This window comes from Cnephaeus nilssonii (assembly GCF_951640355.1).
Source record: "Cnephaeus nilssonii genome assembly, chromosome: 12".
In the NCBI taxonomy this organism is placed as follows: Eukaryota; Metazoa; Chordata; class Mammalia; order Chiroptera; family Vespertilionidae; genus Cnephaeus; species Cnephaeus nilssonii.
The window spans coordinates 12,940,841-12,956,513 of record NC_137083.1 but is presented as its reverse complement, the minus strand read 5'-3'; the positions used below and the strand labels follow the sequence as shown (position 1 = coordinate 12,956,513).

At 37.1% G+C, this 15,673-nt stretch overlaps 1 protein-coding gene across 2 annotated transcripts in view; it reads left to right on the top strand.

The window, feature by feature from the left end:
* STK31 (serine/threonine kinase 31) overlaps nucleotides 1-15,673 on the top strand; it is a 52,467-nt gene that overhangs the window by 12,987 nt on the left and 23,807 nt on the right. For both annotated transcript variants that reach the window (XM_079786037.1, XM_079786038.1), the window contains exons 6-11: nucleotides 359-717; nucleotides 3,327-3,501; nucleotides 8,780-8,895; nucleotides 10,496-10,655; nucleotides 12,589-12,711; nucleotides 13,773-13,952. In XM_079786037.1, coding sequence (XP_079642163.1) covers nucleotides 359-717; nucleotides 3,327-3,501; nucleotides 8,780-8,895; nucleotides 10,496-10,655; nucleotides 12,589-12,711; nucleotides 13,773-13,952 — 1,113 coding nt within the window. The remainder of the gene's footprint in view (nucleotides 1-358; nucleotides 718-3,326; nucleotides 3,502-8,779; nucleotides 8,896-10,495; nucleotides 10,656-12,588; nucleotides 12,712-13,772; nucleotides 13,953-15,673) is intronic.

The following is a 15,673-nucleotide window of genomic DNA, read 5'->3' as shown; positions in this document are numbered from 1 at the left end:
TTCTAGGTATCAAAATCTATTTTTATGTTCTGTAGCTTCTGAGGACACCACTATATTTAGTTGGGGCCAAAATAGTCAGCAGTCTGATTGGTTTTAAAAAATTATTTGAGGATATTTAATTGATACACATTAAAAATATATAAATATGGGTACCTATACTTCAGGTATTCTACTTCAGCAAGTGTATAATTGGAATATATTCATGCACACGTGGAGTATAATTGCATAACAAGGTAAGACTACGTCTGTAGAGATTTGAGAATGAAAAATACAATTATTAGAAACATTGGGTGGAAACAAGTGAAGAATAACATGTTGGTGTAGCTGTTTTATGCCTTTTTTCCCCTGTCTTTCTTAGGGTAGAACCTTTCTGGGGAGCTTGATTTTTGAAAAGGAAATAAAAATGAGAATTAAAGCAACCTATCAAGATGGAACAGTTATTGCTCAGGCTGAGTATGGCACTGTGGATATAGGGGAAGAGGTGGCTAAGAAAGGATTTGCAGAAAAATGCAAACTCACTTCCAGCACTAACATCTGTGAAGAACAAAAACCAGATCCTGGTCAGCTTGTTCTCAGGAACCTCAAAGGCCCCATTCCTCTGTGGGGGCATAGATCAAACCAGTCAACCTTCAGCAGGCCAAAGGGGCGATTAAGTGGGAGGCAGACACTTGACTCAAAGGATGAAAATGATGTAGGAAATCATGTGCCATTTCCAAAGTAAGACTTGGTGGGGTTTTAATCTTACCTAATATTTAATTCATGGTAGAAGCCCTTGTCATAGTAGCAGTCAACGGTTATGTTTTTGGAGTCCTCAGCTATGTCATGATTTTGAGGAATGATACTACCGTACTTTCCGGCGTATAAGACGACTGGGCAGTCGAAACCGGTTTGGCTCAGTGGATAGAGCGTCGGCCTGCGGACTCAAGGGTCCTAGGTTCGATTCCGGTCAAGGGCATGTACCTTGGTTGCGGGCACATCCCCAGTAGGGGGTGTGCAAGAGGCAGCTGATCGATGTTTCTCTCTCATTGATGTTTCTAACTCTCTCTTCCTCTCTGTAAAAAATCAATAAAATATATTAAAAAAAAAAAAAAAGACGACTGGGCGTATAAGATTTTCCTGGATTAAAAAGTCATTTTATACGCCAGAAAATGTGATATATTGGACTATATTGATGGGATTAGATACAATGGATTAGATATATTGGACTACCGTATTTTCCGGCGTATAAGACGACTTTTTAACCCAGGAAAATCTTATACATCCAGTCGTCTTATACGCCGGAAAATACGGTAATTATTTCTGTTTTTTTAAAACATGTATTATTATTCTCTTTGGCAGGAATACTTTCGTTAAGAGCCATTTTGAAAGAAAATGATTACTGAATTGTTCAAAGTTCATATACCAACTATTCATGCCAACTCCTTTTTAATATTCTTATTTTTTGTTTTATATTTTTCAATTACAGTTTACATTTTTTATCATTTTTGCATTAGTTTCAGGTGTACAGCATAGTGGTTAGATCAGGGGTCCTCAAACTTTTTAAACAGGGGGCCTGTTCACTGTCCCTCAGACCGTTGGAGGGCCTGACTATAGTTTAAAAAAAACTATGAACAAATTCCTATGCATACTGCACATATCTTATTTTGAAGTAAAAAAACAAAACAGCAAAAACACCTGCATGTGGCCCTCGGGCTGTAGTTTGAGGACGCCTGGGTTAGATAATAATATACTTTAAAAGTGTTCACCCTAATATTTCTACTGGTACCATGCAGAGTTATTACAGTATTATTGAATATAATTCCTATGCTGTACTTCACATCCCCATGACTATTTTGTAACTACCAGTTTGTACTTAATCCCTTCACCTTGTTTACCCAGTCCCCCAAGTCCCCTCCCTTTTGGCAACAATCAGTCTGTTCTCTGTATCTATGAGCCTGTTTTGTTTGTTTAGATAGGTATTTTATTCTTTAGATTCTACAGATAAGTGAATTCATATATTGTTTGTCTTTAGCTGACTGACTTCTTTCACTTAGCATAATACCCTCTAGGTCCATCTATGCTATTGCAAATATTAAGATTCTTTTCTTATGACCAAGTAATATTCCATTGTATATATGTGTACCACAACTTTTAAAATCCAATCTTCTAAGCTGCCTCCTTAGCGCAGTAGGCAGCGCGTCAGTCTCATAAAATCCAACCTTCTATTGATGGGCACTTGGGTTGCTTCCATATCTGGCTATTGTAAACAATGCTGCAAAGAACATAGGGGTGCATATTTTTTTAAAAATTAGTGTTTTGGATTTCTTTGAATATATACCTGGAAGTGGAATTGCTGGGTTATAAGCATGCTCTTGAATATGTTGATCAAAAATAGAACCTCCCCCTAAATCAGAATTATTCAGGGAAAGCTAGAATTTGAAATAAACTTTGAAGTTTTTCCTGTGGCTTTAGAAGTATATATATATATACACACACACACACACACACACACACACACACATATATATATATAATTGATTTTTTACAGAGAGGAAGAGAGAGTTAGAAACATCGATGAGAGAGAAACATCGATCAGCTGCCTCTTGCACACCCCCTACTGGGGATGTGCCCGCAACCAAGGTACATGCCCTTGACCGGAATCGAACTTGGGACCATTGAGTCCGCAGGCCGACGCTCTATCCACTGAGCCAAACCGGTTTCAGCTTTAGAAATATTTTAATGAGTTTTAGGGAATTGACTTTTTTTTTTTTAATCAAAAGAGAGGCTCTTTGTTCTTCCTGTGAAAACTAATTGTGATGGAACTTGATTATTACAAAAGGAGTTCACTTTTTAGATAATTTTGAATATAAGCTTGAAGTGGAAAGCCACATTTGATGTTTATAAGTACCAAGCCATTCATATTTCTGTATCATGATCCAAGTCATGATGCCATATGTTAGGTGATGTAGCTATTTGTTGGGATATTTTCAGTGCTTTAGGAATGAAACTGTCAAGTGGAGTGGGGGTGATGGTGAGGAGGGATTGGAAGAAACTGATAGAGTGGTTTTTACAGTATTTGCTGGAGTTGATATTGCTGTGAAAAACTTGGAATATATTTTCTTTAAGAGTTGGAAGCATTGTTTCTGAAGTATAACTTTAATTATAAAATCTAATTTGCATTAAGATATTTTTTAGTGGTGGTCTAGGTAAAGTTTTAGGATAGTTTCCAAAATTAACTTTAAGATATATTAAAGTATAAAAAGCCTAACATAAATTAGTGTAGATTTCTGATCTCTGTTAGCCTTATACAGTTTGGTTTTTAAAATGAGTGTATTTGTTTTTAACAGGGAATGTTTGGCTATTGGTGACTTTAATTTAGGGTCTAATGTCAGCCTGGCAAAAATTAAGCAGGACCAGAAACTGATTGAAGAAAATGAAAAGCTTAAAACAGAAAAGGAGGTTCTTCTCGAAAGTTATAAGGCATTAGAATTGAAAGTAGAACAGACTGCCCAGGAACTGCAGGTATGGTATGCTCAGTGGCTTAAGTAAGGTAAAGAATGACCAACTGGGATCTCGATATTCAGCTACTCTCTCCCCCCTCTTCATTCTCTCCTTCTTACTTTATATTGGTTTATAGATGAAATTTTTTTCTTATACTCCAAACTTATCACCTTTGGATTTCATTGGATATTTAAAAGATTTATATTTTCACATTTACATTTCCTTTTATGTTTTTATTTATTTATTATTTTTAACTATGCCTGGCTCAAGTGGCTCAGCTGGTTGATCGTTGTCCTATGACCAAAGAGTTGCCAGTTTTATTTCCTGTCAGAGCACATACCAGGGTTTTGGGTTTGAACCCTGCTTGGGGCACATACAGAAGGCAACTGATTGGTGTTTCTCTCTTACATAGGTGTTCCCCTCACCTTCTTCCTCCACTTCCTCCCTCACTTTCTCTTTCTAAGCATGTCCTCAGATGAGGATTAAATAAAATAAAACTTAACAATGGAAATTTTTAAACATTCCTAAAAGAGAGAGAATTGAATAGCCGAGTAAAAGGAAGAGATGCATCAGGGAAGGTATGGGGTGGTGGTGGAGGTGGGGTTGGGAGTAGGGGATAGGGATGTCTCTAGTACATGGATTTGGTCACCAGTCTGTAAGTTCCTCAAAACCTCATCCTGAGGTGTTTTTTTTTTAAATCAAGGTTTCATTACATAGGCCTGATTGGTTAAATCATTGACCATTAGTAATTTAAAAAAATATTTATTAAATTGATTGGGGTGACACATTGGTCAGCATGAACATATAGTTTTCAGGTGTGGGTTTCTATGTTACAAGATCTGTATATTGCACCCTGTGCCTACCACCGAAGTCAAATCTTCTGTCACCTTATATTAAGTCCATTGGTAATTGAATTCAATCCTTAGCCCTTAAATCCATATGTGACATTCTCCAGGGAGCTCTGTTTCAGAAATCAATAAATCTTGGGTTCTATCCACTATAACTAATTCTTTAGCTAGGGACATCCTGCTAAGGACATTTTAGAGATACAGTCTCTTCTTCTTAGAAAATCTTTTTATTTCTTGAGAGGTCTAGTTGACAGGTTAAAATAGTCACCTGCCTTTATTCTTTTCTCTGGGGATGTTCTGTCCCCTTCCATGAAGAGAATAATTATATTACAGGTCATCTGCTTTATGTATTGAAGATATAAAACATTTTCTTCAACCCCAGAAAGTTCTTTGGTGCCTCTTTCCAGCCTATCCTCCGTTCCACCCAAGGCAACCAGTGTTCTGATTTATATCATCGTAGTATAGTTTTCCTGGTTCTGTATTCTATATAAAGGGAATCCTCTGGTACACACAGTTGTGTCTTGGTTCATTCACTTAATGTCTGTGAGATTTATCTATATTGTGTGTATCAATAGTTTGTTCATTTTTATTGCTGAGTAGTGTTCCATTTGAGTGTACCACAGTATGTTTACCCATTATTTTGTAGATGGGCATTTAGGTAGTTTCCACTTTTTGGCTTTTAATAAATCAGTGGATATTCTTGTACAAGTCCTTCAGTGAACATATGATTTACATATCTTGGATTATAGAAATTTTTTTCCTCAGCTATATTCAGTCTCTTGGTAAGCCCATTAAAATATTAGTTCATTTCTGCTACAGTGTTTTTGATTTCTAGCATTTCTTAGAATTTCCTTCTCTCTGCTTACATTGCTTATCTGTTCTTGCATGCTGTCTGCCTTATCCATTAAGCCTTTACCATGTTAATCATATCATGTTTTAAATTCCTTGTCTGATTCTTACTCCAGCTGTTTTAAATTCCTTGTCTGATTCTTATTCCAGCTGGGTTTTTTTGTCTTTTAATGTCCTATAATTTTTTCTTGATAGCTGGGCATGATGTACTAGGTAAAAGGAACTGCTATAACTAGGCTTTTAGTGATGTGGTGATAAGGTAAGGTATGGGGGGAAGAGAAATGTTTTATAGTCCTAAACGACTGAGAAGATTTCAATCTTTTAATGAGCCTGTGCCTCTGGACTGAGAACTTCACACATGCTTCTCATTCCCATCCAAACCTTTTAGGTAAGACAGATGGCTAAAGTGGGAGTTGGTTATTCTCCTTTCCCCAGGTTAGTTAGGCCCTGTTTAAATAAGTTTTCCCTGAGGGCAAATCTTGTTAAGAATTACAGAAAGGCCTAGCATATTTCAAAATTGTTTCTTTTCTCCTCCCCTTGCTGGAAGCTTGAGGGAATTTTTCTGTTATTTATGGTGAGGATGTGGTAGAGACTCAGGATGTAAAACTGATCAAAATAGGCTTCCTGAGGAATGAATCCCCCTGGAGTGTTTAATTCTCAGAGTAGTTCACACCAGGTCCCCCATCCGCAATTTGACAGTTTCAGTTGAGTTGCCCCAGCACTGGAACTCAGAGGGAGTGAGTCTGAGTAAGTCCATATCGGGGCCCTTTAAGAGGAACTGCCTGGGACTCCAGTAGCCCTCCATCTCACTCAGCTTCAATTCACTGGTGTTTACAGCCAGAAGTTATGGGGACTTTTCTTCCTGGCACTGAAACCCTAGGTTAGGGGGCCTGGTGTAGGGCTAGTTCTTTTAGATTTATGTAATTTAATTATTCTAGCAATCACAGTGGATAGAAACAGTTAAGAACAAACATCACTGTTCTCTCTTTTAAACACTTTAAATTGATTTTTAGAGAGAGAGAAAGGGAGAAGGAGAAACATCAATGTGAGAGTGAAACATCAATCAGCTGCCTCCTGTACACCCCCTACCTGGGATTGAGCCCCAAACATGGGCATGTGTCCTGACTGGAATTGAACCAGCAATCTTTTGATGCATGGCATGACATCCAACCAACTGAGCCATATTGGCCAGGGCTGGCACTCTCTATTTATTTAACTGAAAAAATGTGAGGACTGGAGAACATGTTTAAATATTGAATAAAAGTTCTATGTTACATAATACTTAGTTTGTATTAGTGTTAGAATAAAATTACTAGGTCTTTATCCATATTACAGCTCTATACATTATTTTGGATAATCATGGTAGACTTATCTTTGAGATACCACTTAGAATCAGGGAGTTTAATCTAGCTTTGGTCTGGGATATTATATTTTTGGTTCTTGAGTAATGCAGAATGACATAAGACTTTCAAGAAAAGTGCAGAAACCGGTTTGGCTCAGTGGATAGAGCGTCGGTCTGCGGACTGAAAGGTCCCAGGTTCGATTCCGGTCAAGGGCATGTACATTGGTTGCGGGCACGTCCCCAGTGGGGGATGTGCAGGAGGCAGCTGGTCGATGTTTCTCTCTCATCGATGTTTCTAGCTTTCTATCCCTCTCCCTTCCTCTCTGTAAAAAATCAATAAAATATATTAAAAAAAAAAAAGACTTTCAAGAAAAGAAATTGTCATTGATAATCATTTTGTTTCTAGGATGATCTTTCATTTATCTTTTTAAAATGTAAGTATTAAGGCATACAGTGTGAAATTTTGTTTCTATTTGGCTTCTGAAATACTGTAAAAACTTGGTTCTCGAATGTCTATCTCAAGCAATTCTGTTTTCGACCAAGTTGTTCATGGAAAAAATGACTTGGTTGTTGAACAAAACTTTAGTTTTCGAGTGACAACCTTTTCATGCCAGTTCCTCAGCATGACAAAAAGCATCTCTCAGACCACAAACAAAGGAGAGAATTTTGTTGCTGGTGAAATAAATGATTAGCACAATTTTAAAACAAAGAGGTCATCAAAAGTGCTAATTTTGCTAAGGGTACGGAAGTGCTCACAAAGCAACAATCACAGGCAATTGAAGAGGAAGAAAAATTGTTGATTTGAATAAATGCAAAGCATTTGGCCAGTGACAGCATTTCAGAGGCAATGATATGTGAAAAAGTGAAGGTGCTGTATACTGACCTCCTAAAAGACACCCTTGGAACAAGTGCTGAAAGTGATTCATTTAAGGCTGGTAGGGGGTGGTTCACTAAATTTAAGAAAAGATGTGTTTATTAGATATGTACTGTATATAATAAAGGTTAAAACGGAATCATTTGTGGGTCTGGAATGGATTAATTTATATTATTTTTAATGGGAAAAATTGATTCAGTTTTGGAACAAATTGCTTCTTGAACAGCCTTCCAGAAAGAAGTTTGAGAACCGAAGTTCCACTGTATGAGTCTAGTCTGTATGAAGGCAGAAGACTGTAATCCTATCTAATAAAAGAGTAACATGCAAATTGACCATATCTCCGCTATGCCCAAGGGCCACACCCACCAGCCAATCAGGAGCAACTATGCAAATTTAACCCAACCAAGATGGTGGCGGCCATGGAGCTAGAGCGAGCAGGAGGCTTGGGTTGCCCCCGGCGATGGAGGAAGCCAAGCTTCCTGCCTGCCCTGGCCAGCCCTGGCCTCTGCTCAAGGCTACAAAGTTTCAATTATAGAAGATAAATAAATCCCAGATACCTGCTTCCAGCCAGCCCTGGCCTCTGCTCAAGGAGGTGCTGAAAAAAAAAAAAAGCAGAAAAGAGGGGTTGGGAGGTTGGGTCGCTGGGGGCCGTGGCCAGCCTGCAAACAGCCATCAGCCCCTTACCCAGGCTGGCCAGGCACCCCAATGGGACCCCCACCCTGATCCAGTACACCCTTCAGGGCAAACCAGCCGGCCCCCACCCATGCACCAGGCTTCTATCTATGTTAATAAAAGGGTAATATGCTAATTAGACTGGGAGACTTTCCAAGAGAACCTTCTGGACATTCTTCTGGACAAAGCCATGGTGGCGGGGCCGAAGTAGAGGCGGTTAGAGGCCAAGAGGGGAGGGCATTTGTGGGTGATCAGGCTGGTGGTGGGGCGGGGCTGTTGGGGGTAAGCAGACCAGCAGGGGGGCCAGTTGGGGGAGAGCAGGCCATCAGTGGGGGGCAGTTGGGGGTGAGTAGGTCGGCAGGCGAGGCAGTTGGGGTGAGTGGTTAGGAGCCAGCTGTCCTGAATTGCGAGAGGGATGTCCGACTGCCGGTTTAGGCCCGATCCCTGTAAATCGGCAGTAGGACTTCCTTCGAGGGGTCCCAGATTGGAGAGGGTGCAGGCCAGGCTGAGGAACATCACACCCCCCCCCCCCCCCCCGTGCACGAATTTTGTGCACCGGGCCATTACTAGTAGGAACATCATTGTTTATTACCCTGTGGCTTAACGTTTTTTTAACCTTTAAAATTTTAATTATTTCTAAAAATCATTTAAATAACAGTGAAAATACAGTTTCCTATTTCGGTCTCACTAGGATGTGCTTGTTCTTTGTTTCAGCAAGAGAAAGCAACCATCATGGATTTAACTAAACACTTAAAAAGCACTCTGAAGACTCATGTAGGTACCAGAATGAAAAATCTAGCAGCTAAGATTGAAAGATTGAAAGAAATTAGGTAGGTAAGAGCATATTTTTGAGAAGGATAATTTAAAATAATTATTAATTAGTTGGTGCTCTGTATGACCACCATTTTTGCTTTGAAATTTAACTTTGCATTTTTATAACTTTAAAGAGAGAAACTTAAAATAGTAACTCCTGATTAAACAAATTTTGTAGTGTTACATTGTTAGTAGAAGGAGTTATATTGTCCTAAAATCTGTGAGAATGAAATTAAAAGTTCAACACATGGGGAACTACTACCTCCAGTTTTTTTGCTTGATGTTACTTTCGGGCCTATACTGAAGCTAAAGATTTCAGTAATCTAGATTAATTATACTCTGTCTAAAGAAAGAAAAAAAGTCATCATGGAGTCAAAAGAAAATGGATTAGCAAGTCTTGTGCAGAGTTTATTTAGTATTTCTCAGACTTAGTATGTGTGAATTATGTAGGTATTTTATATAATAGAGGATTGCTTTATTGCTGGTTAGGAAAAATTTGTTATACTTTTCTGGAATGTGGAAAAAATAGTTATCAAAGTAACCTAGTTCTCTTTTATGCTACACACAGAACTTAAACCAGTAATTCATTTTCTCATGTATTTTAAAACACTAAGAAATTGCCCTGAATGAATGCTGCATGTTGGTCTTCTGTCCAATGAAAACATTCTCCAGTATAAATCCATGAATTGGCACCCTATATAATAAAAGCCTTATATGAATTGTAATGTAAATATCTGTGTTTTCCCGATGGTCTTAGGCAACCCTGCTAGTGGTTCTTAACCTGTGGGTCACGACCCACAGGTTGAGAACCGCTGCTGTAGAGCCTAAGACCATTGGAAAACATAGATATTTACATTACAATTCATAACAGTAGCAAAATTACAGTTATGAAGTAGCAACGAAAATAATTTTATGGTTGGGGGTCACCACAACATGAGGAACTGTATTAAAGGGTCGAGGCATTACAAAGGTTGAGAACCACTGCTCTAGAGGCTAATCAACCTTTGATATACCTTGAGAAATTAAGTGGCTACATTGCAAAGTTGTGAAACAGACTTCAGACCAAAAAAATCCAATATATTTCAATTTATATTTTGAAGACATAATGTGCTACTCGAATGGTGGCAGTCTAGCTGGAAGCTAGAAAAAAGAATATGTATGGACCTTGTTAGTTTTGCTAGTTGGCCTCCCTTTCTGATTGACTTTTCTTTTTACATTTCTTTTTAAAAGTCTACAAATGCTGGTCTGCTTATTAGGGTACAAGGGCTATGTGCCTGTAGTCTTGGTAATTTAAGTCTAAAATTTGTAAAAATATATTTACAAATTTAATTGTCAACAAGAAATGAAGGTCCATTTGATATAATTTAAATTCTGCAAACATTTGAAGTTGTCCTTTTATATAAAGGTTTTAAAAAATATTTAATTTTTTTCTGTCATATATATTTTTAATTATAACTTTGTACCAGTTATTTAAGGTTTTATATAAAGTTTTAAAAAGTACCTCTTTATAGACAATTTTATAAATAGTAACTTTAGACCATAACATTTAAGCCCAACTTTTTCTCATACCAATTAAAAATTTTCTCTATCTTTTCCTTTTTCTATTTTTTTTAATAGACGTGTTAACATCAGTGTTCGTTTGGGAAATGACCTTTCAGATGCTATACAAATGTTGGATGAAGAGTGCCTTTCTACCCCAGTTTCTTTGAATGAATTAGAGATAGTTTGGGCAGAATACAATCTGGCTCAGGAGAAGATTAAAACTTGTCAAAATGTGGTGGGTCAAGAATTTCTATTATTATTATTTTTTGGTGTTTAATATAAGGAGATATCTTTTGAGGAAGCAGGACTGCAGCTACTGTATTGATACTTAGTGTGAAATATTAATTTTTACAGTATCTTTATTATTTGATTATTTTATTGCTTGTAAGAAAGGTAGGGAATAGTGGTTGTAGATAAAGGGTTAAAAAAATCTTCTCCACTTTTGCATGATAATTTGATCTTTGGTTAGTTCCCTTGGTAATGTGATAAAATATTTTTGTCATATTACTAGGCAACATTGTTTAGGAAAATAAAACCACTGACTGGTAAATTGTATCTGGACGGGGAGGAACTATAGACACGAGTACTTGGTGAAACTCTTGCAACTGGGCATACCCCCTGAGGGACCCTGGATGCTATGTCTGTAAGAGATAGTAGTTGTTGAGAGGCAGGAGACTAAGTCAGGGTGGCTACCACACCTGCTACCAAGGATCTTGTCTTCTGGTCTGAGGTGTGTTTTATGCTGCAGCTTTGGACTCTACCTTACTATTAAATGCTATCTAAACCATTTGTTGAGAGGTGGTTATTTGTGGGGAGGGGAGGGATATGAAGAAGGAATATTTCACATGAATTCTTTATTAGTATAGGTACAACTATATTTATTTTCTCTTCCAATTTTCTTTATTATATTGAGCTGCTGGGCATAACTCCTTGTTTTTTTAATAAAGATATTTGGCACAACAGTCATTGTTTTCCTTAGTACTTGTGAGTTCTATGCTTGTGTTTGGAACTGTCCAATCTTAAGTCGCAGTGGTTTCTGCCTCTGAGGAGTAGTCTCTGAAAGTCTTACTCCCTATTCAAACTTAGGTTGGTCAGTTGGCAACTAACTGGCTCTGAATGAGCAGAGTGAACAGAATAACTAGGCCTCTGGAAATGTCAGGAATATTTAATTTGGAGAAAGGTTAGATTTCGGTTATTTTACATATTAGACCCTAACTGGTCACTTCTGATTATGGAAGGAAGAAAGTGACAGAAGTAATAATTTTTGAATCTCAGTGAAACACTGGCAATGCTATAGGTACTTTATAAACTTCTCCTTACACTAAGTTTTTTCCTCTTTTTTATTGGGGTGACATTTGTTAATAAAATTATATAGGTTTCAGGTGTACAGTTGTATAATACAGTCCATCATCTATATATTGTATGTTCACCATTCCAAGTCAAGTCTCTGTCCATTGAGGGTAGGATGGGACTAGGGGGAGACAGAGTGTATAATTAATAGGAACTTGAATGTTTTTCTTAAGAAGAACAAAATTTTCATTGTTGTAGAAATAATGGGGAAAAAATAAAGATTAGCAGAGCAGGATTGTTGAATTTAAATGTCTTATTTTTAATTAAGAGAAAGAAAGCTCTTTGTCAGTTTGTTGATCTAGGCCAGGGGTGGACACGTCCTGCCTGAGAATTCATTTGCTCTGGCCCTGCCAAGGCATTAGGGGTGAGTTAATACAATGTTTGACCAAATATAGCAGGCTAATTTTTAAGTTGATAATTTTTTATGGCCATTTGATTTATAAATATCAAAATGGCTCTTGGTAAAAAAAAGGTTCCCCATCCCTGATCTAAAGAGAGGTGTTTGTCTTATTTGCTACTGTGTTTGGAGATTGTAATTTAAATTTTACTGTTTTGAAGGGATCAATTAAAAATTTTTCCCCCCCATTGATTTCAGAGAGAGAAAGGGAAAAGGGCGGGGAGATAGAAACATCAGTGATGAGAGAGAATCATTGATCAGCTGTCCCCTTCTGGGGATCAAGCTCACAACCCAGCCATGTGCCCTGCCCACAACCACTGAACCACACCAGCTGGGCTAATGATCAATTTTTTAATATAGGTCAATAAAAAACACTGGATGTGTATATTAATGATAGTTATTCTTTTTTCTCTTCCTTCAGAATGAAGGGGATATTTTGATTGCCAGAAGAAATGAAGTGCAACAGAAACTGTGCAAGGCAGTAGAAGCTTTTATTTTGGAAGTAGATGAATTACCTCTTAATAAACGCTTGAAAACATTGCAGGTTGGAATTTAAAAAGATACATAGCATTAAATATACATTATCATTTGAGAGATGAAATTAGTATTTACCTGGAGACTTCAGATAGTACCAATGGTTGCAAAAGTTTTTCTTCTCTTCTTTGATTCTAATTTCTTCTTAATGGAATTAAAATTTCATATGAATGGCCCTAGCCGGTTTGGCTCAGTGGATAGAGCATCAGCCTCCAGACTGAAGGGTCCCCGGTTTGATTCTGGTCAAGGGCACATACTCGGGTTGTAGGCTCGATCCCCAGTAGGGGGTGTGCAGGAGACAGCCAATCGGTGGTTCTCTCTCATCACTGATATTTCTATCTCTCCCTCTCCCTTCCTCTCTAAAATCAATAAAAACATTTAAAACATTTCATATGAATGTATTTAATATGTTTATGTATATATGTGTATCTGTTCTGCATGTGAAGAAAGTTATCTTTTCCCACAGGAGGTACAGTTCTCTCCCACTTGCACAGATTGTATTTACTTAGTGCTATTCTCTGTCTTCCCAAGGCTTTCTCAGAGTTTTATGATGGAAATTTCAGGCTCTATTAAGTTTTCTCTGGTCTCTGTGATTTTTCTAGAGTTTGATTCCTTGAGAGAGCCAGCAGGCTCTCTTGTTCTTCCAGTCCTTTAAAAAATGCTTTTAAGTACACATATATATTTGGTGTCTTTCCTTAATTAGAATTATTTGTATATTTTGATGTGTAGTTTATTTTTATTAAGTAGTAGGTCTTGGAAACTTCCATGTCAGGATAAAGCAGTAGTGATTCTAATTTAAAGCCAGAGAAAAGAGGGGGCTTTCTTCTTAATAGCAAGCCTAAGATTATAAAGCTTTCTATATGTAACCTTAATTCACTTAGTAAACTTTCACTATTAGAGTCCAAATAAGTCAGCTTCTAGGTAGTTGTATGCTTTCATGTCTGTCTAATTGTTCTGTTTTATTTATAAAATTTTCAAGTATAGTCAACATACTACATTTCTGTCTCGCAGGTTCTAATAGAGTGCTTTATTTCTAGTAGGAAGTTAATAAACAGAAATTTATCTCTGCAGGATTTGTCAGCCTCTTTAGAAGCAGTATATGGACAGGCCAACGAAGGAACAAACTCTGAAGAAATACTTAAGAAATTTTATGACTGGAAGTGTGATAAAAGGGAGGAGCTCACCAGTGTTAGGAGTGAAACAGAAGTTTCTCTACAACGTCTTGTAGCGTGGTTTCAGAGCACCTTGAAGGTAATAAGAGCTCTTGCTCAGTGGCACAAACCAGGGAATTAAAAAAAATTTTTTTCAAATGTAACTTACCTCTTTTCTGAGGGGGTGTGGGGAGGATGAGAATGAATATGAATGAGAATGTGTGTGCTGGGATGGAGGAATGAGGAATTTACATATTTGTAGTCTGTTTAGGACCTATATAAAGACAACTTAAAGCTATAGGTGTAAGATAATATTACTGGAGTTTATTGCAAGTAGTATGTATTTTGCAGCTATAATGTGGAGTTAAGGGCATGTAAAAATACATGTGCTTTAGAGGATAGTATAGATTTCCTATTTTTTGTTTTCTTTTTTAGCAAGATGAATTTTAAGATTAGTTGGTTAACTGGTCATGCCTGAAATATGCTAATTGGTGTTGTTTAAATCTTTTGAGTTTTAGATATCTTAAAGATCTTAAAGATACCTAAATTAAATAGAGACTCTTAGTCTTAGTTGATATTAGATATTAGAGACGATGTTTGGTATATCATTCTTTTTAATTCTTGTTTACTATTACAAAAACAGCATGTAGTTTTCCAAAAGGTGTGGGGGCATGTGGTTCTATATGATGTACTCAGAGCGCTAATTAAATTTTAGCCTAATTTTGTTATTGATTCTCTGTTCTATGTGCTTTACAACTTCCTTAGCAAGGGCAATCTGTGTGAATGACTTCCAAATATGAATTTCTTTGTTTGGAAAAAACACAAGTTAATCTCTAGCTACTTGCATAACTGTTTTTTGTTTTGTTTTTTGTACTTTCTTTTTTTTCCCATTTGGCTCTTGCCAGGTGATTTTTTTAAAAAACTTCTTTATTGTTGAAATTATTACATATGTCGCCTTTTCCCCCATTGACCTCTCCCCAGCCGTTCCCACCCCCAGGACATGCCCTCACCCCCCTACTGTCTGTGTCCATGAGTTATGCTTATGTGCATGCATAAAAGTACTTTGGCTGATCTCTTAACCCTCCCTCCCCCCAGCCTTCCCTCTGAGGTTGGACAGTCTGTTCGATGCTTCTATGTCTCTGGATCTATTTTTGTTCATCAGTTAATGTTGTTCATAATATTCCACAAATGAGTGAGATCGTGTGATACTTAATCTTTCTCCAACTGGCTTATTTCGTTTAGCATAGTGCTTTCCAGGTCCATCCATGCTGTTGCAAATGGTAAGAGTTCCTTTTTTTTTTTTTTTTTTTTTAATAGCAGCGTAGTAGTCGATTGTGTAGCTGTACCATAGGTTTTTAATCTGTTCATCTGCTGGTGGGCACTTAGGCTGTTTCCTTTTTGGTGCTTTCTTATGGATAATTAATATAAGTAAATTATTGCTTTATTCTCTTTTGTTATTGATCACAATTACCTTTCTGTTTAGGTTTATTATTCATTATCTTTTTCTTTCATTTCCACAGTCTGATTATTTGAAACCAAAGTCACTGTTTGTGATCTTTAGTTCTATATTATAATTTAGGCCCCTGATTTTATTCTGTTTAATATCTTACTATTAAGTTTATTTCCTGATAGAAAATACCTTTGTTTTTCTAATAAATGGAACCATTTGAGTTTAGTCTGTAACTTTTAGTCTCCAGATTCCTAAATACTAGTAAGTCATCACCAGTTATAATCATATTCCTTCCTTGTTCAAGACCTGACATTGCCTGCCTAATATTCAGATTTAAGCTTGCCACCTGCACATTCAAGGTTTTTTTTTAA